Source organism: Cervus canadensis, chromosome 10 (genome assembly GCF_019320065.1).
Source record: "Cervus canadensis isolate Bull #8, Minnesota chromosome 10, ASM1932006v1, whole genome shotgun sequence".
NCBI classification, from domain to species: domain Eukaryota; kingdom Metazoa; phylum Chordata; class Mammalia; order Artiodactyla; family Cervidae; genus Cervus; species Cervus canadensis.
In genome coordinates, this window is record NC_057395.1 from 49,334,465 (window position 1) to 49,360,951 (window position 26,487).

Here is a 26,487-nt window from a genome sequence, read left to right on the forward strand (position 1 = left end):
ACCTTATCTGCCACTCATTCCCACGACTGTCCTCATTCAGCATGGAGGAAAAAATTAGTTATGGTAACCCCTAAACTAAGTGACCCCAAGAAACTGGGGATGGAGTGAGAACTCCATGTTTAAACATGCCAACATACATGCACATGCATGCACATGTGAGCACACACACTCGACAACATGGCTGCACACCATACAAAAACATATGTATACTGTGAAACAATCTGAGTTAGGAAACTAGGATTGTAGTCTCCACCATTTATTTATCTAGTTCATATCTAAGTATAGAACACTATGGTAGTGCTAGAAATGCAAAGAAGTCCTTGCCCTTAGGGGGCTTACAATCTTATAAGGGAAATAGAACAGGCACATAAAAAGTGGGACTACAAGAAAGCATATGCTAACAAATGCCACAAAAATTCAGAGGGCAGCACTGTTCAAGAACACGGGGCTAGGAGTCACAAAGTCCAGTTCTAGTCCCAACCCAGTAAGTCAGTTAACCTGTCTGGGTTTACTACCCCAGCTGCAAAATAGTGAGATTTAGAGGCTCTCTGTACTTGTTTGCATCATGATTCTGATCAAAAGCAGAGGAATGGTTTTTGAGGAGGTGGCACCTGAGCTGAACGCAGAAGGAAGTCAAGAAGTGGTGCTGAGGTAGGCCTAAGCATGGGCTTCAGAGGGAGAAGAAAGACAAATGTCACAAGGAGCAACGGGAGTGAGGTAAATAGGTGGCGGTGGCAGCCCTCTGGCACCACTGACACAGGAATGAACTGTGCTCCTCATATTTACAGTCAGTTACAGTACATAATCCCAGATAATGGAAAAATCAAAGAACAATGGCAGCATTTTATCAAACATTTCACTTGATTTCCAAAAAATATAAAATAATTTAACATTACACTTCTACATTTAAAACTGACATTAATAAACTATTCCAACTGCCAAAATGTAAACCAATTCACTGCCAAAATGTAAACCAACTCAAAGTTTACATTCTTAGTAAATTAAATCTCTTAACTCAAAAGTACATTTGATACAAATTATATTATCCTCAAAATTCCAACACTTCTTTTCTACTATGTTCCCATGCACTGTGGAAATAAAAATTTGTCAAACAAGGTCCCTACCCTTAAAAGCCTGCAGTGTGGTGAGGCAAAATTAACTGTGTCTACCAAGAATGTACCATGATGAATGACATGATAAAGGAATGAACATTCAGCCATGGAGTAAAAAAAAGTGGATTCATCCCTTCCTAAGTTTTGGCAAGGGTGCAGCAGAGAGGTCGATGAAGGGCTAAAGGAGAAATGAGAGTGAGCAGGGAGAAACTATCAGGGGCAGAAAAGGCTTCCAGGCAAGGCACGTGGCTAGAGACAGGGAGCAGTGTAGGAATACAGCATGGCCAGGGCCTAATACAGGCACAGTGTAGCTAGAGCAGAGTGTATGGGGCAACAGCTAGTGATATGGAAGCCAGGACTTAGTCCTATAAAAAGGGAAGCTACTGCTTGCTATGAGTTAATCATCTACTAACGCTGGTGTTTATAAGATCAGAGACAGGAGAAAGTGAGCAGTGAGGTTCTGTCCTTGTCATAAGCAGTGGCTGTAAACTCTACTCAGCAAATTACAGGAAACTGACCCCTACGTCACTTCCTTTCCTGTTCCTCTTCTTTCCATTCATGATCTGCAAGTCTTCAAAATGGAGCTGGAACTAAAAAGGCACAGGGGAGGAGCAAACAAACAGGACTAGAAATACACATATGGCTAATCAAGTTATCATAAAGTAATGGTAACTGTATTATACCAGGTCTGTAGATCAAAAAAAGTAATTCTTTTTCAGAAGTTTTCTAAAAGTGCCTAATTCACACCAAGTTAATTTCCACATAAAGTGTTACAAAATCTCTTTCAACATGAGAAAAGTATATAAAATCCCTGCAGAAAACTCCATTTCCTAAACTATTTTCCATTAAGTATCAGTGTTACAAACACAGTACCATAGGATTTTAAAGCCTATCTTCACACAATTAAGATCTGACCAAAACCACATTACTCCACTTAAAAAAGTAAAGATACAACATACAACCCAAGTTTTAGGTTCTCAGCTACTGCCAAATCATATCAGTAATGAATAAACTGCCTACATGCAGTAAAAGCTATATGCAAATAAGCCATCCTTTCAGGGTGGACACTAAATTCCAATATTTCATAATAATAATAAAAGACCAATTCTGCAAAAGTAACATCTTGAAATTTCATTATATAATGAAGACAATAAATCTGTGTATTTAACATTCACTCATAAGTTAGTTATACCAAAACAATCTGCTTCTAATGAAAGATACCTTTGTATAATCATAATAATATGCATACACATTTAGTAGAATCATCTACATTTCTAAATAAATTACAAGCATGATATTCATTAACCAATAAAGAATACCAATAAGAATTCAGGACATTTATTTTTTGCACAGGGTTTTATCTACTGTACAACACACACATACACGAAACAAATCCACAAAGCAATGGTGTGTAATAGGTAGTGAGAGACACACTTAAGCATATTTAACATGCCTACAGACAACTTTTTTTTCCTTTTTTTTTTTTTTAAGCAACAAAGTATTTTTTCAGTCCTTGACACCTTTTCATACTCACCTAGCACCACAGATGCAAGGACTTTCAGTAAACGTGTACAGTCTCATGCTTAAAACAGAAAGCATGCATTCAATAGAATTTATACATTATCATCTATTGTATGAAATCTGCAATCCATACTTGTAATATTTTGTACATTAAGTTACCCTGCAGCTTTTTGGAATTTTAATATTTATGCAAAATAACTTCTGAAAGATTTATGAAATAAGTTTTCAAGGATCACCTTTAGGCTATTTACACAGGTACTGGTTTGGTTAAATGGGAAAATGGCAGCAGCCTCAAAGTTCATACTGAATGAAAATGGTGTGCATGTCAATTCATGTGAAAAATACACATACACACAGATGGCACAAAGGCTTGTGCAGTTGGAATCACCAGTGCAAATACATGCATTTGAGGTACTTATTTTTCCCATGGTCAGGTATAATTATGCATAGTCATGTTCTTCCGAGTGCTAAATATATTTCCGACCTGATCAAATAAAAAGCTGTAGTAAGTGTAAATATGAGATATTTATATAGTTAATTCCAAAATCCTATGTTTAACATTATACATTTACATATTTAGTTTAAAATATTTACCAACCAATAAATATTCTCATTGTAAAGAGATTGACTGGTAATTATACCTGGCCAAGTGATTTAAATAGCATACTTGAAATTCTAGCAAGAACTGTAATGAAATAGAAAATACTTCATTATTGCTTCATTGGACTGAAAACCTAAAAGGCATAGATAAACAGTGCTTAGTGATGAAAAGTGAATACCCAGAATAGCGGTGCATGCCCCAAATGGTCTCCACCCAGTAAACACTAAGCACTCTCCACATTGTCAATGCCATTGGCATCCACATGAATGTCAGGCTCCCCACACAAAGATGAGGGAACAAAGCGGCTAACAGTGGGACACAAACAGCTCTTAAGCTCTGGTAATTCTTGCTTCAGGCGTTCCAACTGCTCCACTTGGAATATATTTGGCTGTTCAGGCATCCAATCATATATCCTATGATGAGACAAACACAAAACATAACATAGGTAATTTTATGGCTTACTTAGGATCTGACAACCTACAGAATGCCTAGAATACCTATACTACAAAGTCGTAATTTTTTCTTTAAAAGATATAAGCATCAGTTCTATTTAAAAATATTTCTCTTCTTCCAGTCTACTTACTACCTTTTTGCAACCCTGAAGCAAAAGAGCTGATTATAAATTGAATCAGAAAATGAAATTTGTAGCTTACTAGTGATTCTTCAAGTATCTTTTCTCCAAGTTAATCAATCAGCAATGCCTTATCTGACAGACGAGAAGTTACTACAAGGTAGAGTTGGAATTGGGCTTCCCTGGTGGCTCAGATGGTAAAGCGTCTGCCTGTAGTTCGGGAGACCACGGTTCGATCCCTGGGTTGGGAAGATCCCCTGGAGAAGGAAGTGGCAACCCACTCTAGGACTCCTGCCTGGAAAATTCCACGGACTGAGGAGGAGCCTGGTAGGTTACAGTCCACAGAGTTGGAATTCATACCCGGTTCTGACTTCAAAGCACAAAAGATCAAGATGAAAAGGACTGCTCAGGACTTCCCTGGCAGTTCTATAGTTAAGAACCCACATTTCCACTGCAGGGTACATGGGTTCCAGCCCTGGTTGGGGAACTAAGATCCACATGCCACACGATGCAGCCAAAACATTAAAATTAAAAAAAAAAAAAAAAGGATTACTCACCAGTGTGAAACTTATGCTAAAGCTATGTAGTACTAACAGATGTACCTAGAGTTGAGAGCCCCAAGTGCCAATGACAGTACTAGCATTGCCCACCAGCACAGCAAGGAAGGCCTTTCACTGTTTAAATATAAAAAACCAGACAATTTACATAACTCTTTATGACATCAAGCCACTCAGCAGTGCTCAGACTCTTTGCAACACCATGGACTGTAGCCTGCCAGGCTCCTCTGTCCATGGGATTTTCCAGGCAAGAATACGGTCCTCCAGGGGATATTCCCAACCCAGGGACTGAACCCAAATCTCCTGTGTCTTGCATTGGCAGGTGGATTCTCTACCACTGAGCCACCTGGGAAGCTACTATGACATCAGAATAGGGAAAATTTTCTTAAACAAGATTTTTCAAGTATTGATTTTATTAAATATTTCACTATTCTAACACAAAGACTTAATTAAAGGCATATATAAAATAATGAAAAGTGACCTCTGGATCAAGGTATCAGACTGAATAGAAGCATCTAAGTTCACTCCCTATATCCTGTTAGAAATAAAATAAGGGTATTGAGAGAAAATTCACTGAATATGAGAAAAACCAAAGAGACAGAGCAACAAAATTTTGGAAGCTGGAAAACAGATGGATAAGTAATAAAGTACTTCAGTTAGCAGAACAGAAAAGTCCAAACCACAAGCTAGTAGTTGAAAAAATGAAAAGGGAGAGTTAAAAGTAGCCCAAACTCCTCAACCACCTCAACATTCTCCAATGGTAGAATAAATTGTGGTAGAATCATAGAGCCATGAATAGAAACAAATTATAACATGCAACAAATGGGTTGACTTTAAGAATGTAACAAGTAGGGAAAGAGTACAAATAAAGTTTAAAGTCATGAAAAACTAAATGTTATATTGTCTAGCAATAAAAATAAGAATTTAAATTTTAAGAGAATAATCTGATAATCAGTTATATTTGAGGGAGGAGGTAAGGGAATAGAATTAGAGAGGGGCACACAAGGGAGTTCATATCTAATAATAATGTTCTTTAAATGTGGGTTCTGTTACTGAATTCTTTTAAATCATTTGAGCAGGCACAGTATACAAAGCAGAAACATTGCTCAATTTAGTGTATGAGGTGAGTATTATCCTCATGTCAAAATAAGACAATCATTTGATAAAGGTAAATTAAAGGCCATCTCACTCATTACTACAAATGCAGAAATTCCAAATATCAGCAAATTAAGCATAGCAGCTTGTATAAGATAATAAACCACAAAACCATGATTAAATCTAAAATCTGTGTTAATGCCTTTGTAAAAACAGAACTGGTTTTTGATAAATTAAAACACATCACAATTCTCCCCCATCTAAAATGAAACAAAGGCTCTGAATCATTTAAATCTTCAATATGTTTAAATTTGATAATGAAAAAATAATAGCAATAAACACCTTAAATACCATAAGAAACAGTTAGAAAAAAAAAAAAAACTTACACAGGGACTCAGGGACAATGAAAGAGATGGAAAGATTGCTAGGTTTTTCTTGGTTGCACCTCATTGCTTGCAGGATCTTAGTTGCCCAACCAGGAACTGAACCTAAGCCATTGGCAATGAAAGCACTAACTCCTAACCACAGAGAGCAAGGTAATTCCCGGGACTGTTAAGTTTTTATTATTAGTCTTAAACTATTTGAAGTACGTACACACACACACACACACACACACACACACACAGAGAAGACATATATGTAGTTTTCATATATTATGGTTGATTATATATATACATGTAATACTTTGACTAAAATTTTTAAAAAAAAGAAGAAAAAACTTCCAAGAATAATAAAAATTGACTCTAACCCAGTCCATATCTCACCTCTCATTGGGCCCAAGCAGAAGCCCAGTGCTGGGCCGCCTCAACATCCTCCACACACACACCCTCAACACAGTCCTGCCCTGGTGCCTGCTCCCACCTCTGCCTAAAACGCAAAATCTGTCAGAGCAAATTTAACCACCACCACCCAGGCTCAAATCTATCCCTTGCTTCCTCTTTAAAATTATTTTTGTTGACCCTGTGCCAGAAAGCACTCACTTTCTTTTGGCCTTATATATGGTATATATAAATCACACAGTATCTTCCTGTTTTCCTTGCAAGGTCAGTGTTTGGCTACAACCAAGGAGGGCCCTTCAGATGAAGGATCTGACTAAAATTTCTACATTCTACAATAGCTATACATGGTATAATCTCACAATATACTTTTCTTACCTGAAAATGTTTGCAATCATTCCTTCCTCCTCCTCAAAGAAACACTCCCTCAAAATTTGCTAAATAAAGCACTTCTATCATATTGCAATTTAAAAATTTTAATTTTCTTTTAATTAGATAGAAATGTCTAATAGAAAGAATCATGAATCATGCAGCTTAAAGACATATTAACCAAATACTTTAAAAGGCAGGCATTATCTGGGTTGTAGTTTTAAGACAAGACTAATTCAGACAAAATAGCGGGGGTGGGGAAAGCTTTATTAAACAAGCGATAAAACTTTATAGAACAAACAGTAATTTGAACTAAATCCAGGGACTGTATTTTTTTAAAGCAGGTCTGGTAACAAATTTTATCACTTACTTGATGTTGTTCAAGTATTAGTAAGCCCACTAAACCCCCTCAGCAGAGTAAACCTTCTAACCCCAGATTTCTTTACACTAAGCAACCTTTTCATCTCTCAGAGATCTCAGAGTTACATTTTAAACAACCAGCGTATTTATTTAAAAACAAATTATTTAAGCTATTGTATTGTTCAAAAATCTGACAATACCAAAGTGAACAAAACAGGCAAAGCGTTACCCTCATGGAGGGAAAGGACTGACTTAGAGATAAATATTTAGGGATGTACAAAGTATGAAAAGCCACAGAACTGGATGAGACCACCAAGAAAGTTGGTGCAGACAGAGAAGAGGGTTAGGGCAAACAGCCACCTCCACCTGCAAGATGAGTCAATATATCTAGGTTAGCGCCCAATCATCTGAATTTTTAACAAACTTTCCAAGTGACTGTGGTATACTCCAAAGTTTGAAAAAATTTCACTGACAAATAAATGTTAAGATAATTTTACTACTTTTCTTCTTCTAACAATCCATGAAAATTTTTCATAAAAAACAAATACCTATCATAAATTAGACCATTAACTCCAAATTCCTTTAATTTCTTTCTGTTTTCAGGATCGTTGGTATCATCACCCCAGCAGAAAATGACCAGTCCCTTAGCTTTTGCCTCTTGAATATAGGACGGATTTCTGAGTAGGTCTTCAGTATGTGCATTTATCCCCTAAAAGATGAAAAATAAGTTACTCATGAAAAAGTAACTTATTAACTACAAATTCTAAATGGTCATACTCTATATTAGTATTCTGTAAAGCAGAATGGACAGGGAAAGAAAATGTTAGAATTTTTTTCTTACAATTTAATAAATCAAACCAGTTTATAAATGTAACCACCATTTTAGATGATTCATAAAACCCACTCAGAACACTAAACTACAAAACATACTTAACCAAGGCCTGCAAGAAAATTTTTGTCGTGGTGGTCACTTAACTGCTTTTCAGTCTGTAATTTAATATTCTCATTTTACGTAGTGCTATCTGCTCATTACACACAGGTTAAAACTAACCACTCAGATGTTAAATTAATATATAATTTTACTTACTATTACTCTAAAACATGTTTCAAAAAATAAATGTTAAAAAAAAATTCAAGCACAGCTTACCAGTAGATTTTCAAATTGTGCAAAGCTCATTGCAATGGGGGTTGTCCGAGATCTGAGGTCCATGAGTTCAGGGTAAATATCAGATTTCCCCTGAGTCAAAAATAATATGGGATATTTGTTCTGCTTTTGCCGAACCCTAAAAAAAGACAATTTAAAAAATATTTTTCACTGGGCAGATAACCATAACATATTGCTTTTAAATTTGAGAAAATACTAAAAATATAAAGAAAAAAAATTAAAGGCATACTCGTTACAGAGGTATAACAAACATTAACATATATTGCCTTTAAGTAAAAAAAAAGAAAAAATTAAATTATTCTATACAAGAATTAAAATGCTCTCAGAAATGGGCAAAAAGAAAGCCCCTGAGGGATTACAATTCAGTAAGGAGGATTTTATATGCCTGTAAAATGAAACACAGGGTGTGAGGTGTTCCAACCCAGTGGTGTACAAGGCATCTCAGTACAGAATATATAAAACGCAATACAGAAGACAAATCAAGGGTGAAGTCTGACAACTTCCTTACCTCCTACTGCAGTAATTCTACTCGAAATCCTAGCTATAGTCTAAGTATATAGGAGAAAAAACCTGAACTACTCACATTGTGCAAATATCTGCATCAAATGAAGAAAATACTATTCTCCTCTTCCCAGAATTTTCTAAGACAGTTTTTAAAATTATATCCAAAAACAGATTCATGTCAAAATATGTTGATAAGTTACCATCCCACATTCCATCCTATGGAAGAAAAGGAAAACAAAAGTCATTAAATACCCTAGAATCACATTACTAAGAAAAATTCTTGAGAATGGTCCAACTAGTATTTTACAGATAAGAAAAGCAAAGCCCTATGTCAATTATTATAATTAGGTATAGACACTTACATAGAAAGTGGTTATAACATCAATTGACTTTTGCTTTAATAAAGTTTAACAAAATAAAAGCTAAAATTCTGGAAATCTGAAATCTACTGTGACTTTAAAATATATTTATATAATCTTCATATACTGTAAGTAGACAAAAAGACTCCATTTTATTTGTTAACTCACTAGCCAAGAATCCCTGGTAATTAAGAATTATCAGTTAAAAATCTCATTCTTGAGTCTTAGGCATATTAAGTACCCGCAAAAAATAACTTTCTAAATATAGCTAAAATACTAAGAGCCCTGTTGATACCCAAATACCAAAAATTTAAAATATTAGTCATTACAGTTATTCTAAAAGCTCTGAAAACTAAAAATCAAGTACTAAGAAAAACATGTTAGCCAGGACCAGCTTATCATAAACAGTGATGTAAAAGACACGCTTTGAGGACAGTTTTGATTAATCTGACCAAAACAAATACCAGGATTGCCTGGATTAACTACTTCCAATGTTCCCCACCCCAACCAGTGCTCTTAGCATGCAGCCCCATCTGATACATCCAAGACTTAGTTATCTTCCTGGAGTAGAACACTACCAGGCTCCACAAAGTCAAGGTTTTTTTTCACCACTTAAGCACAGAAAATGTCTGGCCCATAGCAGCTTTTCAATAAATAATTCTTTATTGAACAAAAGAATGACTAAATTTTAGATACGTGTGCAGAAATCTCTTTTCCTAATTAATTACTACTAGCTATTGCCACTTAACAGAAAACTGCTTAGGCAATTATTTAAGGTATTGAGATGGGGGTAAAAAAACAAAAACTAATCAGTTACAAAGTTCTGACTGGTTAGATTTCTCACTGTTCCCTTTACAAGTCCCAGAAATTGTCCATATTACTGTGCGCATGAGGCATGTAAATTGGAATTTCTACTATAATGTAATCATAACTGGGCTTCGTCATAACTGATAGCTCAGTTGGAAAGAATCTGCCTCCAAGGCAGAAGATTCCGGTTCGATTCCTGGGTCAGGAAGATCCACTGGAGAAGGGATAGGCTACCCACTCCAGTATTCTTGGGCTTCCCTGTAGCTCAGCTGGTAAAGAATCCACCTGCAATCCAGGAGACCTGGGTTCAGTCCCGGGGCTAGGAAGATCCCCTGGAGATGGGAAAGGCTATCCACTCCGTAACTACTTTTAAGGACTCAAATAAGTAAGTGTAAATTATGCTTTATTTAAAAGGTCTAACAAGCATTGTGCCTGCTGGCAGAAGCCTTAAGATTTCAGTTTCACTTATTCAACTAAAACAAAGAGACAAGAATCAATGCATTTAAAGAAACGAGAGGGAGGAAAGAAGAATGGGTCACATAGAGAACAGCTTACCCTTTGTTGGCAGATCCATTTAATTTCTATGTTAAAGCCTACATCTTCTGGCAAAGATTCTAAAACCTAGAGTTGCGTTTGTTGATGGTAAATTGTTTCATTTTTGGTGAGATGAATGGTAGAATAAGAAGGAAAAAAAGAAAAACAAATTACAAAAAGCAATCTGTAAGAAAATATATCACTAGTAAGGATAAAGTGCTTTGTGCTGTTGGTAAAAACCACTATCTTTCTTATACTCAAATGGAAAACCTAGTTGATGATTAAACTGAATAAGAAAGTCAAAACAAATTAAATACCAAAGACAGCGGTCTTTAGCATGTGATAATTGATTACTACTAACCATAGAGATGATCCTAACCTAAAATCCTTTTCACCGTTACTAAACAACTAAAGTGAGCCCTAATAACAGACAAGCAGCCTCATGAATTTAAAAAAAGACATCTGTCATATTTTTTGAATCGCATCCAGGCATGTCAATCTACTGAGATATAGTTATACAAAAAAACCATAATTTCTAGCTTGTTTTGAAGGTGGTGATACTTAACTTGTACCACAGTGACAACTCCCTGGAAAGATGTTATCTCCAAAGTTAAAGAGGCTCATAAATAAAAAAATCTTTATCTATATAAATAACAGAGTATCAATTTATCTCAATTATCTAGACACTATGCAGTAATGCCACTTGGCCAGCATAACTAGAAAATATAGTCTAAAATATGAAGCTTGAGACTTCCCTGGTGGTCCAGTGGTTAAGAATCCGCCTTCCACTGCAGGGGATGTGGGTTCGATCGCTGGTCAGGAAACTAACTTCCCACATGCCATGGAGCAACTAGAGAACTACTGAGCCTGCAGGCTCTACAGTTATTAGAGAAGCCTGCACACCTCAATGAAATGCCCCTGTGGTACAATTTGAGAAAATCCATGGGCTGCAATGAAGACCCAGCACAGCCAAATTAAAAAAGAAAAAAAAAAAAAAATGAAGCTTGTTTATTAACCTACAAGCAGCTTGTTTGTTTATTCAAATACCAATTTGCTTTGTCAAATACTCAAGCATGCTAAAGCAGAAAATGAATTTAGAACAATTTATTTCAAAGTTTAGAAACCACTTAATATGGATAGTGTATATGGTATTTAATTATAATAGCAAGTAAAAGAATGCTAACAGAAAAAGAATATAGCCTGGAATTCTGGTGACCTTGGATATAGCCGTGGTCTCCATTAACCTGCTGCATGAAAAGTATAATACCTAAAACAAGCTGTACTCAATCTCCTGTGGGGTTTTTTACTTTGTTCTCTCATATGTTTAAGCCTTACTTAATATATCTGCCATATTTTTACTGGACTAATGCACAATCAGAAAAGTAAGGACAACCCTTTAATACACAATTTTTAAAAAATCTATTTTTCTGTTCTATGAAATCATTTCCAGAAATGAAATTTCTAAGAACCAAATGATTTCAGAATTATGGACTAGAAGGAATGACTTAGCGAGGCTTCATAAATATCTGAAAAATTATTCAAACCATGACCTAAAGGCACTAGGACAATGACTATTATAGGAGTTCTCTTGTAGCATCCTTTTTAGAGGGTAAATAATCATGATAAACTGGTATTACCTATTTTTTGCCTAAGAAAAGTACTGTAGCTGACACATCACCAGTGGAGAAGAGGAAAAATTAGGAAATGGAACCAACAAGAACAAAAGGAGATTCAGCATGATCAAAGAGGGTATTTGACCTGCATGTCAAGGGAATTCCTCTATGAATTGTGTCTAGTTTTAAATCTTCATGCCAGTTTTTGTTACACTTTTTCAGAGTGAATTCTTGAAATTTGTATCTCACTTTAAGTAACCAGGGTACCTATATTCTTTGGTTGGAGAATTTCTCTCTAAAAGCTAAAGACCAGCCTTAAATTTTGTAAAAATGCCTCTCCCATCATCACACTTCCCCCTGCACCCCCTTTTCTATGTCCTTTCCTCTCTGTTTATATATAGAAATATGTGAATTTCCTTTTCTTACCAAACTAATCCAATGAGGTAGGAAATTTATTCATCTGAGCAATTCAGTTTCTCATTTTAAAAAAAGGTGCACAAATACACAAGACTGTATCTTCTCTAAAAAGCATCAAACATTAGTTTACATTACACAGCCTTTTTAGTGGCCATTTAAAAGACCAAAATAAATTATTCAGATATAAAAGAATTAATGATAGCATTACCCTAAGTTTATCTAAAGAACTTACCATCTTAAGAGAAGGAAATGGCTGATTTTCAGAAAAGGAATTTTCTTCTTCAACCATAGATTCTGAAATTTTAAGTAATAAAAACTCAGTAGATTAATGACACTTTATCACTAAGACCTTCCCCTAAATTCTTAATGAAGTAGCCATGAGATCCTTTCACATATAGTATTTTTGAAGGCTCTTGTATTTAGTAATTTTAACCAATAAAACCCCCATTTTCAAAATAAGCATCCTTTATGAAGACCACTTTACAACATTTAATAGGAACATCTAAGTTTATGACCTCAACAGTGATTATTTTCTTATAAAAATTCTAGTTAAAAAAAGAAGTTACAAGCAATTATTTTTTATATCTCAATGAGATTAAGGGCTATGTAATCTCGCTAATACTTCTACTTGAAATATCAACTTAAAAATTAGGAGATTCTACAAGTACCATTGGCTTTGTTAGCATTATCATTTAATTCAAAATCAATTATGTCAAGGTACACAGAATTTTTTCCTAGAGAAAAAATTTTTGTATCAAGATTTAAACCTCCCAACTAACAAAAAGCAAAACAAAACCAACAAGTAACTAATCCTGTGCAATACAAATTAAAAAACTAAGTCATATAAAATTTTCCAGTAAAATAAGTTAAAAGTAAATTCATTTTACTATTAATAGTTACGAAACATTTACAAACTTGCAAAGTCATATTTATGCTCCGGGGATATCTCTGGAGTTTGTGGTACCTCACAATGTCTTTATAAAGGCATTACAACTATCCTGTTATCCTAATTGCAGATAAACATTTAATGAATACCTACTATAACCACTTATAAATTTTTCAGGGAATAAAAAAATATTTTCACATCCTTGAGAAGTTTACATTCTGGTGGAAGAGATAAGACATGTGCAAAAATAAAGGGTTAAAAAAGGACATATTGAGACTAAGATGAATGCCATTCACTATTAAGTTCTATGGGGGCAGAAAGCAAAGTGGAATTACAAAGGGATTTTATAATCCTTTGAGGAAAGTGAAGCACAGAATGGTTAAACACAAAGATGGAGGTCATAGCTGGTAAATGCTAGAGCTAGTTTCAAACACCTATATAGGGCTAGATTCTATATTTGATACACTCTTATACTCTGTAATGCTTAAGAATGTGTGGAAAGATTGGTAGGTACAAAATAATAAAGATTTTTGATCATCAAGCTAAGAAAACTCGTAAAATAAAAAATCATGCTTTCTGTACATATGACATATGCATATGACAAGTATCATATGTAAAGCCTTCGCATCTATAACATTACATTTATATAACTGAGTATTATATTAAGGTTACAAAGAGTACATTAAAATGGATAAGAAAATTCATTATGCTAATCATGAAATGAAAACAATGTTTTCATATTGGTACATACCTTTCAGATCTTTAGATTTCAGTGCAGTCACGTGAGTGAGCTGGAAAACACACACATACAAAATGCAATCATTAAAAATAGGCCTTAGTTTATGAAGATATGGTTAACAGAACTATAGTTTGAAAAGCTAGCAAGTTAGAAAAAACTTATAAAATGTAGAATTAGTATTTTAATAAGAATAAGCACTTATCAGTGTATATATTTTATATTTACATACATACACAAAAGATCATGATCAAATAACCAAGAGGAGAATATATAAATCAATAGGTGAGGAAACCGTTTACACTCAAACAAGCATTTATTTAAGATATCTAATGAGAACAGGAAGGATCACCATGTAAAATTATATGGTATCAATAAAATAGAGAAGGATCTTAGTAGCATAAGTATAAAACTCAACAACAGCATAGAAGATCAAGTATGAAATAAAAAGAGCTAAAGCAGACTAGAGACAACCTAAGATTATAGCTAGTCCCCATGGCCTATAAAGACTTATAGCCCAGTCTCCTTCATGAAAGCAAAAACCGATGGGATCCACGGAAACTGTTAAAGACGACAGATGGATGAGCACAAACTCATTCTTCCTAATAGAACAGAAAACCAAAGCATAAACTCTACACATGCTGTATATATAGTCATCCCCACAGGCAAAGAGAACATTAGCATATACAGACAAGTACAAATAGTACTAAAACTAAATGATAAATGTTAAACCAGAAAGATTAACATTTCACACTATTATTACCTTTAACAACTGGAGTTGGTCAAATGTTAATTCTTTCACTGGAATTTCAAATAATTCAACTGGATCAGCATCAAATTTCTAAAAAGAAGAAAAATGGGCCATAAATTATTACTGAATATTTACTCTAGACAGTCCCTGTGTCTCAATTTACTGATAAGAATAATTGTTTGTGGTGGCCACAGTGAGCCCATGAAGGGGAGCTCTTTCTACCTAACACCACCTTCCAGCTCTTAAAATTCTGGCTTATTTGTTTTTAATGTAGATAAAACTTTTTTTTTTTTAGTGAAGAAAAGAACAGCTGGGAAGAAGCTGCAGCACTGAAGACACACTGAGAACCAAGCCATACATCAGTAATTTCTCCTGTTTCCTGCCAGGCTGTATACATTTATTTGACATATATCCATGCTACATGACTAGGAAATCAACAGGCAAGCATGATCCAAGTATGGATTAGTTTCTGTCAAGTTTCTAAACATTTCAAAACCTTTTAAACTTAAGTTTGGTTAAAAACAGCCACAGAAATCAACTGTCACGAAAAAATTGATTACCTCTAAGGAGTAATATTTAATAAGAACTGTATAATAGGTGTTTTCACAATAAGCAAATCTGTTTCATTAGATTTTAATAAATCAAAGTCACACCATTCCGGCACTTCTATCTTAAGGAAATGAGTTAATGTACCACCAGTAAATCATCAATCCAACAAATAAATTAAAATCCAGTGTATGTCTATTTATTTTCACACCAAGTACATATAGTATGAGCCTATGTACATTTTTCTGGAAGGATACAAAAGAAACTACTACGTAGAGAAGAGAGTACGACCAAGGAGAAAAAGGAAGATTTACTTTTCATTTCATAATCTTTTTACTTTTTAAAATTTTTATTTATTATTTTTGGCTGCACTGGGTCCTCATTGCTACGCCCAGGCTTTCTCTAGTTGTGGCAAGTGCAGGCTTTCTTATGGTGCTCAGGCTTCTCACTGCTGTGGCTTCTTATGGAAGAGCACAGGCTCTAGGAGCACAGGCTTCATAGTTGTGGCCAGTGGGCTCAGTAGCTGTGGCAAGTGGGTTTAGTTGCCCCATAGTATGTGGAATCTTCCCAGACCAGGGATTGAACACTAATCCCCTGCACTGGCAGGCAGAAATTCTTAACCACTGGACCACCAGTGAAGACCCATTTCATAATCTTCTGAACTACTGGTAATTTTATAAATGAACATAAATTGGTTTTATAAGGAAAATACCAACTTAAAAATGAATACTAAAAAGAAAACCAATTCACTGTTTTCATTCTGCAATTAACTCAATCAGGTTCAATATAAGAACAATCAAAGTCTGGTAAAAATGAGGGATCAGTTTATACTCTTCAACTAACCCTCATGGATTTTAAGAAATTACAGCTAGAGTCACTAATCTCAATCTTGGTTAGTGAGTTCCTTCACCATTCCATCCGTTTTTTGTTTCACTTTCCATTAACATTTCCCCCACAGCAAAAACAACCTGCCCCAAATCTAAGTAATTCTACTTCTTCCATCTAAATAGGTGCATCTTGGGAATTCCCTGGCGATCCAGTGGTTAGTACTCAGCACTCTCACTGCTGAGGGACTGGGTTCAACCCTTAGTCAGGGAAGCAAGAGTCCCCGAGCCACACAGCATGGTGCCCCCCCCAAAATAACTTAAATAAATAGGTGCATCTCCTTCCTTCTCCTAATACCATTTCACAAAAAGGAAAGGATCCTTTTCTATAAATGAAAATAATCCAAACCCACATGACTGATTATAACAGAATCCACCAGCAGGCAGAGTCAGGTGCCTTGTCACAGATTTACACTACATTATGCAGCATCTGGTACGTGGTAGCAAAGCAAACTATTTATCGTAGAGTACAGTTAATTTACAACGCTGTATCAGCTTCAGGTGTACAGCAGAGTGACTCAGTTACACACACACACACATAGATATACACACACACACAAACATATATATATATAAATAAATATCTAGTCTTTTCCATTACAGGTTATTATAAGATATTGAATTAAGATAATGTTCCCTGTGATATACAGTAGGACCATGTTGTTTATCTATTTTATATATTGCAGTTTGTATCTGCTAATCTCAAACTCCAAATTTATATGAAACAATCCCTTTCCCCCTTTGGTAACCATAATTTTGTTTTCCAAGTCTCTATTTTGTAAGTAAGTTCATTTGTATTATATTTTAGATTCCACATAAGTGTCTTTCATTTTCTGACTTACTTCACTTAGTATGATAATCTCTAGGTCCATTCATGTCACTCTAAGTGCCACTATTTTATTCTTTTTTATGACTGAGTAGTATTCCATTGTACATGTATATATCTTAACACATTCATCTGTTGATGGACATTCAGGATGCTGCCATGTGTGAGATACTCTAAATAGTGCTGCAATGAACATTAAGGTGTGTGTATTTTTTCAAATTATAATTTCCTCTGGAAATCCCAAGAGTGGTATTGCAGGATCACATAGACTCACTTCATTACTTCGTTTTTTGAGGAAACTCCATGCTGTTCTCCATTGTGGCTGCACCAATTTATCCCCACCAACAGTGCAGGAGGGTTCCTTTTTCTCCATACCGTCTCTCCAGCATTTATTATTTCTCAACTTTCTGATAATGGCCATTCTGAGCAGTAAGAGGTGGTACCTCACTAAAGCTTGGATCTGCATTTCTTTAACAGTAATATTGAGTATCTTTTCAGGTGCCTGTTGGCCACCTGTATGTCTTCTTTGGAGACAAGTATACTCAGGTCTTCAGCCCATTTTTTTTATTTTTTTTTTATATTGAATTATAGGAGCTGTTTGTGTATTTTGGAAATTAATCCATTGTCAGTAGCATCATTTGCAAATATTTTCTCCCAGTCAGTAGGTTGTCTTTGTGCTGTCTGTGGTTTTCTTTGTTGTGCAAAAGCTTCAGAGTTTAATTAGATCCCCTTTGTTTTTTATTTGCATTACTCTAGGAGACAGATCCAAAAAAATATTGCTGCAATTTATATCAAAGAGTTTTCTGTTTCCTCTAAGCTTTATACTGTCCAGTCTTACATTTAGGTTTTTAATCTACTTGGAGGGTTTTTGTTTTTTTAAAATAATATTATTATTTTTGGCTGTGCAGGGTCTTTGCTTCTGCATGGGCTTTTTTCTAGTTCAGTAAGAGACGGCTTCTCTTGATGCAGAGCGTGAATCAAGGGCACAAAGACTTCAGTTCAGTAGTTGTGGCTTCCAGGCTCTAGAGCATAGACTCAATAGATGGTAGCACATGGGCTTAGCTGCTCCGAAGCAAGTGGGATCTTCCTGGATCAGGGATCAAACCTGTGTCTCCCACACTGGCAGATGGATTCTTCACCACTGAGTCACAGGGAAGCCCTGAGTTTATTCTTCTATATGGTGTTAGAGAATGCTCTAACTTCATTCTTTTCCATGTAGTTCTCCAGTTTTCTCAGTCTTCATTTCAGATCAACTCAGTTGAAAACGATACCCATCACAGTTTTAAGGAAAATGCCAGGAGACGTGGGTTCCATCCCTGGGTCAGGAAGATCCCCCGGAGGAGGGCATGGCCACCCAGTCCAGTTTTCTTGCCTGGAGAATCCCATGGACAGAGAAGCCTGGCAGGCTACAGTTCAAGGGGTTGTAGAGTCAGACATGACTAAAGCAACTGAGCACACACACACACACACATCAGTATCTGCTGGGGATTGGTTCCAGGACCCCTCATGGATACCAAACCTACAGACGCTCAAGTCTCTTATGTATAATGGCATGTGTATATAAAACTTGCTAGTTTTTAAACTTTTGTCTCTTATAGTTAAACTCTTATAGTTAAAGAGTTAAAGGAATTTCTACATACCTTTTTCATAGTCAAACAACAAGTCAGATCATGATACACCACAGGCACAAAGTCTTTTGAAAGATGTACATCAAATTCTACAAAGGCTGCACCCTGAGAGGAAAAAACAATTAAAAAATATTATCTAGCCCACAATACATCTAAAACTCTAAGAACATAACAAATTTATTGTTCACTGTAAAAGTATAGACCTATACACACAAAAACTTCCTCATGAATTATTTAATGCTATACTTCAAGCTTTTTCTAAAAGGTAATCTTTTAAAACAATTATAAGTTCTTTTTTGTAACAGCACAACAATTTCTCCTGGCAAATTTGGGTACTGATCCCACTCAAACACACTCCAGGGCCTTTCTGTGGCAGTGGACAGCCTCCACCAGTGTCACCTCTGCTACTGCTATTAGCAGAAATGGAGCCTATGAGGAGTCTGGGGCATGGCTACCTCCCCCATCTTGCTGCCCCCCGTACACCTCAGTTCGACAGTCAAACCTCAAAGGTGAGGTGGGAACAAGAAAAGCTGCAAGCTCTTAGCTCTGCTACTTGGTGCCTTTGAACAACACACTTTACAGCCTTTCTTAATAAAACCTCAATAATCAGATTAAAGAGGAAACTACAACTTCTACTGAAAAGAGAAAACAGAAATGGATAACAAGAATGATATATACACCAAATTTCCTAATAGAAGCCTAAACAGAAGAAATATGTACACCAATTAGACTTAAGTCAGATCCATCATGACTTATGAATTAATCCAAATAAACGCTAAAAACATAAACTGACATACAAATGTGTGCGATCACTAAAAGAAAACCAGCTGGGATCAAAGGATACAAGATCTGAGGGTGTCCATGGCCCAGAGAAGTGCTATGTAAGAACTGATGGACATGTTTCCATCCCTTACCCTAGCTTTAGTCAAGAAAGATGCTTAACTTATCAGTACATATGGATCATAGGCTAGAACCAAAGGAGCCTGCTTCCTCTGTAACTTCTGAAGCAGGAAATAAGCCTAGCTCCTTCCACTGTCAACAAGAAAATAACACAAATCATTTTTACCAAAGAGAAAAAAACCCCTATACCCCCTAAAGAGTTAAAACAATTATACATAAAGTATAGCTTTCCAGTTTTAAAGTTTAATTTTACATGATCACCGTCCTTGAGGAAGATAAATTTACTAAGGGATAAAATCTGATCTCAAAATTCATGTGTAAGGGACTTTCCTGGTGGTCCAGTTATTAAGACTCCCCATTTCACTGCAGGGGGCCCGGGTTCAAGCCCTAGCCAAGAAACTAAGATACCACATGCAGTGTAGCGTGGCCAAAAATTAAAAAGGAAAAAAAAAAAGAAAAAATTCATGTGTGAGGATGTTTTAAGAAATAAGCCAATAATAACTGAAACCTCTTCAAGAATGTCTTTAACATGAAACCAAACCAGCCTTTCATAACTAACATAGGACATTCTATAATGTGATCCCTAAGAGTAAAAAGAGTTTCAACAGAAAAGGGCTCAATAGAATCTTCCCTCAAAAAGCAGACACCCTGAAAGCTCTATCTATTAGGGATCTTCATGTGTTCACAGTTAATAAAATCATGTTTAGATTACTTAACTATAAGGAACTGAAACTGGTTACAAATAATGACCTACAGCACAGCATACTTGTATATTTAACATCCTTTCAACACAAATTTATCAACTAATCATTTTTAAACATTAAAATAAATAATTATGATAAATTAAAATGTCAAGTGAACTGTGAACTTCCAGATGTTCAAGCTGGTTTTAGAAAAGGCAGAGGAACCAGAGATCAAATTGCCAACATCCGCTGGATCATCGAAAAAGCAAGAGAGTTCCAAAAAAACATCTATTTCTGCTTTATTGACTATACCAAAGGCTTTGACTCTGTGGATTACAATAAACTGTGGAAAATTCTGAAAGAGATGGGAATACCAGACCACCTGACCCACCTCTTGCGAAACCTGTATGAAGGTCAGGAAGCAACAGTTAGAACTAGACAACAGACTGGTTCCAAATAGGAAGAGGAGTCACGTCAAGGCTATATATTGTCACCCTGCTTATTTAACTCAAATGCAGAGTACATCATGAGAAATGCTGGGCTGGAAGAAGGACAAGCTGGAATCAAGATTGCTGGGAGAAATATCAATAACCTCAGATATGCAGATGACACCACCCTATGGCAGAAAAGTGAAGAGGAACTAAAAAGCCTCTAGATGAAAGTGAAAGAGGAGAGTGAAAAAGTTGGCTTAAAGCTCAACATTCAGAAAACTAGGATCACAGCATCTGGTCCCATCACTGCATGGGAATTAGATGGGGAGACAGTGGAAACAGTGTCAGACTTTATTTTTGGGCGCTCCAAGATCACTGTGGATGGTGGTTGCAGCCATGAAATTAAAAGATGCTTACTCCTTGAAAGGAAAGTTATGACCAACCTAGATAGCATATTAAAAAGCAGAGACATTACTTTGCCAACAAAGGTCCGTCTCGTCAAGGCTTTGGTTTTTCCAGTGGTCATGTATGGGTGTGAGAGTTGACTGTAAAGAAAGCTAAGCGCCAAAAAATTGATGCTTTTGAACTGTGGTGTTGGAGAAGTACTCTTGAGAGTCCCTTGGACTGCAAGGAGATCCAACAAGTCCATCCTAAAAGAGATCAGTCCTGGGTGTTCACTGGAAGGACTGATGCTGAAGCTGAAACTCCAACACTTTGGCCACCTCATGCAAAGAGTTGACTCATTGGAAAAGACCCTGACGCTGGGAGGGATTGGGGGCAGGAGGAGACGGGAACGACAGAAGATGAGATGGCTGGATAGCATCATCGACTCTATGGACATGAGTTTGAGTAAACTCCAGGAGTTGGTGATGGACAGGGAGGCCTGGTGTGCTGTGATTCATGGGGTCGCAAAGAGTCGGACACAACTGAGTGACTGAACTGAACTGAAGATGTCAAGAAATACAAAATGCATCATTATTTTATACACCACTAAGAGGGAGAAAAAACAATGCCAACCAAACCATGACAAGTTAAGACAGTTGTAAATCCTATCCCAATTTTAGAGACCTTAAAATATGGGAAAAGTACGTCTTAGAATAGTTGTTTGCTTCATATAAGTGATAAAATTAAAATCTAACAAATAGTTTATTTGCTGAACTATTTTTAAAAAGGCAAAGTTTAAGGCATGTATGTGGAGGACAATGGGAAAAAACTGAAATATAATTAGAGTTTCTCAGTTTTTTTCAGAACATGAAGCTTAACTTGAGGTACAGTAGAAGGTGAGGGAGGAGGAAACACACAGGCTCTTGATTTAAAATGTCAAACTTCAGGTACTGAAAAAACTAAAAGCTAAAAAAAAAAAAACCACTAACTGAATAACGATATAAGAAAAGTTAAGAAATTCAACATAATCAGGTTAGAATCAGGATGGTATACAGTGTGTGTATATATATATCTCCATATAGATATGGAGTTTTATATATATAAGTATTATATATATACATAATATATATAAGGATATATATTATACACACACACACAGTACTATAAAAAGTTAAGAAGTTCAACATAATCAGGTTGGTATACAGGAGGCAAACTGACATACTAAGTGTCTTTCTTTGTGACCCCCACCAGGCTCCTCTCTCCACAGAATTCTCCAGGCAAGAATACTGGGAGTGGGTAGCCATTCCCTTCTCCAGGGGATCTTCCCAATTCAGGGTTTGAACCTGGGTCTCCTGAAATTCCAGGCAGATTCTTTACCATCTGAGCCACCAGGGAAGCCCAAGTGTTACACAAAATCACTATCAAATCCTTCTGTAAGCATTATTTACAGAGTATCTAAATGAGCATAGTAATTCAATTGATGAAATGCAATGTTTCATGGGGAACATTTTTGCATGTGTCAAACACTTAAAACATTATCTCAAAAAAAAAGGGGGGGATACTTAAAAATTAAACAAATGGGACTGAATTAAACTCAAAAACCTTCTGACAGCAAAGCAAACCATCAAAAAGACAAGCTACTGAATAGGAGGAAATATTTCCAAGAGATATGACTAATAAGGAGTTGATGTCTAACATATAAAAATTTACAACTCAGCATCAAAAAAAAAAAAAAAAAAAACCCAAAACTATCCAATTATTTAAAATGTTAGAAGAACTGAATAAACATTTTTCCAAAGCGGAAATGAAGATGACCAACAGATACAGGAAATGTTATAACACTCAGCATGAGGGAAATGCAAATCAAAACCACAAAGAACTGGACTTCCTGGTGGTCCAGTGGTTAAGAATCCACCTACCAATGCAGGGGACATGGGATCAAACTCTGATCTGCGAGACAAATAAGCCTGTGCACACAACTACTAAGCCTTCGTGCCACAACTACTGAAACTCACATGCCTTAGAGCTCCTGCTCTGCAGTAAGAGTAGCCACCACTTGCCACAACTAGAGAAGCCCTTGCAGAGCAACAAAGATCCAAGCACAGCCGAAAAGAAATATAAAACAAAAAAACCAATGAGTTATCACCTCACTATCATCAAAAGAATGGCTATCATCAAAAAGAACAGAAATAAATGCTGGCAAGCATGTAAAAGGAGCCCTCCTACACTGCTAGTGGGAAAGTAAACTGGTATTGACACTGTGAAAAAGTTATGAAGGTTTTTCAAAAAGCTAAAAAGAGAACTACTATATGACCCACCAATTCCACTCTTAGATACATAGCTGAAAAATACTAATTTGAAAACATATATCTCTTCAATGTTCATAGTAGCATTATTTACAACTGCCAAGATATAAAGAAACTGAAGTGAATGGATAAAGATGTGGTGTATGTATGTACACACACAGCTCAGCTGTGTGTACGGCTCAGCCATAAAAGAGTGAAATTTTGCTATCTATAACAACATGGATGGACTTGGAGGGTATTATGCTAAGTGAACTAAGTCAGACAGAGAAAGACTATACTATATGACATCACTTGCATGGAACAGTGGTTACCAGTGGAGACAGGGAAGGCAAGAGGGGCAATAAAGGCATAGGGGATTAAGTGGTACAGACTATTAGGTTTAAAATAAGCTACAAAGATACAACACAGGGAATATAGCAAACATTTTACAATAACTATAAATGGAGCATAATCTTTAAAAATTGTGAATCATTATACTGTGTATCTGTAATTTATATAATATGTATTAACCATACTACAAATCACCTAATTAACATTTAAGAGGATGATTAGGATTCCACTGCTTTAATTCCAATCTGTACCATGAAATGAAATTAAAATGCCTAGAAATATTTTATCTTCACTGAGAAATATATTTAGAAAAAGCAGAAATATTCTCCCTTTTACCCTATTAATGTAAATGGAGGGAGAAGGCTGCCCCGACCTACAACTCTCTACTTTTCTACCTGTGGACCACCAGTCCAAAGTTGTTTAAAGAGAGGTTCACTTACATGACTAGCAGCATTTCTTAAAGAAGCAATAGTATTTTCTTGAACTTTAGCAAGCCTGAAAGAAAATAAATATATAGAAATATAGTTATCATTAATAAAGAAAAGACATATTTAGTAAAGTTTAGTAAACTATATTTTCAATAATGGTCTCAGTACTTATTCTCTATTTTGAGGCTAACTTTACCATCCCCAAAATAAGACTGACCGTTACTTGGTTGGTGTGTGCATTCCTTAAATCAAGCTCTAATAATCATAGGTATTTACAAGCCAATTTAAAGCCCAATTACCAAATTACATTTAAATCCAGGGTAATAATTAAAAGGATCCTTTGACATTTAGTTGGTTAAACCTTATCATCAAGCATAAGCTACCAAATGCTGCTGCTAAGTCACTTCAGTCATGTCCGACTCTGTGCGACCCCAAAGACAGCAGCCCAGCAGGCTCCCCCGTCCCTGGGAGTCTCCAGGTAAGAACAATGGAGTGGGTTGCCATTTCCTTCTCCAATGCATGAAAGTGAAAAGTGAAAGTGAAGTCGCTCAGTCGTGTCCGACCCTCCACGACCCCATGGACTACAGCCTACCAGGCTCCTCCGTCCATGGGATTCACCAGGCAAGAGTACTGGAGTGGGTTGCCATTGCGTTCTCCTACCAAATGCTAGTACTACTCAAATATTCAACCTACTGAGCAGTTGTTGTAGAATTCCCTGCACCTCGATGTCCAACATCCAATGGTATTCTTGGTTTCCAATACTTGGAAAATGAAGATTTCATGTCACAACTGTATCCTGGTAACGGCTTAATAATTATATAGTCAACTTTCAAAGGAAAAAAGGAGGAAGGGGAAAAGAAAGACAATTAAAAGTCTACGATGAACTCAATTACACTTAAATATCACTCAAACCAGCTTTATCAACTGATCAAACAGAGAGAAATCAAGTCAATGTCCATTCAAAGTAAAGCTTCCAGCAAATTGCTGTTGTTCAGTCACTAAGTCATATCCAACTCTTTCGCGACCCCATGGACCACCAACCCCCAGGATCCTCTGTCCATGGGATTTCCCAGGCAATAATACTAGAGTGGGTTGACATTTCCTTCTCCAGGGGATCTTCTCAACCCAGGGATCGAACCCGTGTTTCCTGCTTGGCAGACAGATTCTTTACCAATAAGCAACCAGGGAATGTATTTGTTAATATTCTGAAACAACTTATTAATTTAATTCTTTACCATTCTCAAAAGCACAATTTGAAACTAATTAGAATCCTAACAACCTTTGCTTATTTGTAAAGGGCCACCATGCTTGTCTAAGCTCACCTCTTACTTTGCCTATTGTTTTCCTGGAATTTCTGCTCATGATGGGAAGAGTAAGGATTCCAGCACTCTTCCCACTCTCTGCAATGGTGGACGATAAGAGACATGCTGTACCCACATGTCCAGGAAAAGCATCACCCTGAACTACATGTTCACTGAGATCTTCCTGAAAAATAAGGATAAGAATAACCCAGATTCTTATAATTCAATATTCCCCATTAAAAGATCAAAAAAGACACCCTTAAAACCAACTTGGAATCTATAGAAGAAAATCAATAAGAAATACAACCAAATTTATATTCAGGTAATTTAGATTGCTTTGTTGTAACAAGTAACATATATTCTTTTAGTAGGCAAAGATATTTAATACACAGTATATTTATGATTTTATGTTCATTAATCATAACTTTTGATTTGCATTTCTGATCCTCTAACATATATTATGCAAGCATAAAGCATCGACTGAATGTTTCTAAGTACTTTTACATTCAAAGACTAAGATATACCTGTTGTTGTTGTTTAGTTGCTAAGTTGTAATCAACTCTTGCAAACCCATGGACTAAAGCCCACCAGGCTCCTCTGACCATTGGATTTCCTGGCAAGAACACTGGAGCGGGTTGCCATTTCTTTCTCCCAAGGATCTTTCTGACCCAGGGGTTAAACCTGCGTCTCCTGCTTGGCAGGCAGATTCGTTAACACTGAGCACTAGGGAAGCCCAAGATATACCTGTAATTATTCTCCTTGTGGCTCAGCTGGTGAAGAATCTGCCTGCAATGAGGGAGACCTAGGTTTGATTCCTGGGCTGGGAAGATCCCCTGGAGAAGGGAAAGGCTACCCACTCCAGTATTCTGGCCTGGATAATTCCATGGACTATATCATGGGGTCACAAAGAGTCAAACACAACTGAGCGACTTTCACTTTTAATGTATATTTTGTTCTTTACAAATGCATCTACACAGATGACACAGAGGGATAGTAACCTCTAGGACACTGAATACTTGATATTATATAGTGTGTTTTATCCACCTAGTCTCTGAATAAATTAGTATTTCCAAAACTGCTAACCAAATGAAAGAAAAGTCAGGCTG

The 26,487-nt window shown here is 36.2% G+C and overlaps 1 protein-coding gene across 2 annotated transcripts in view; it reads right to left on the reverse strand.

Moving 5' to 3' along the window:
* Positions 1-222: 222 nt before the first annotated feature.
* GPCPD1 (glycerophosphocholine phosphodiesterase 1) overlaps positions 223-26,487 on the reverse strand; it is a 63,198-nt gene continuing 36,933 nt past the window's right edge. For both annotated transcript variants that reach the window (XM_043478419.1, XM_043478420.1), the window contains 12 exons: positions 25,403-25,565; positions 24,774-24,906; positions 24,093-24,147; positions 18,631-18,723; positions 14,747-14,824; positions 13,999-14,038; positions 12,594-12,655; positions 10,353-10,418; positions 8,711-8,847; positions 8,110-8,245; positions 7,511-7,671; positions 223-3,647 (listed from right to left, as the gene is read on the reverse strand). In XM_043478419.1, the coding sequence (XP_043334354.1) occupies positions 3,458-3,647; positions 7,511-7,671; positions 8,110-8,245; positions 8,711-8,847; positions 10,353-10,418; positions 12,594-12,655; positions 13,999-14,038; positions 14,747-14,824; positions 18,631-18,723; positions 24,093-24,147; positions 24,774-24,906; positions 25,403-25,565 (1,314 nt within the window). In that variant the 3' untranslated portion in view covers positions 223-3,457. The remainder of the gene's footprint in view (positions 3,648-7,510; positions 7,672-8,109; positions 8,246-8,710; positions 8,848-10,352; positions 10,419-12,593; positions 12,656-13,998; positions 14,039-14,746; positions 14,825-18,630; positions 18,724-24,092; positions 24,148-24,773; positions 24,907-25,402; positions 25,566-26,487) is intronic.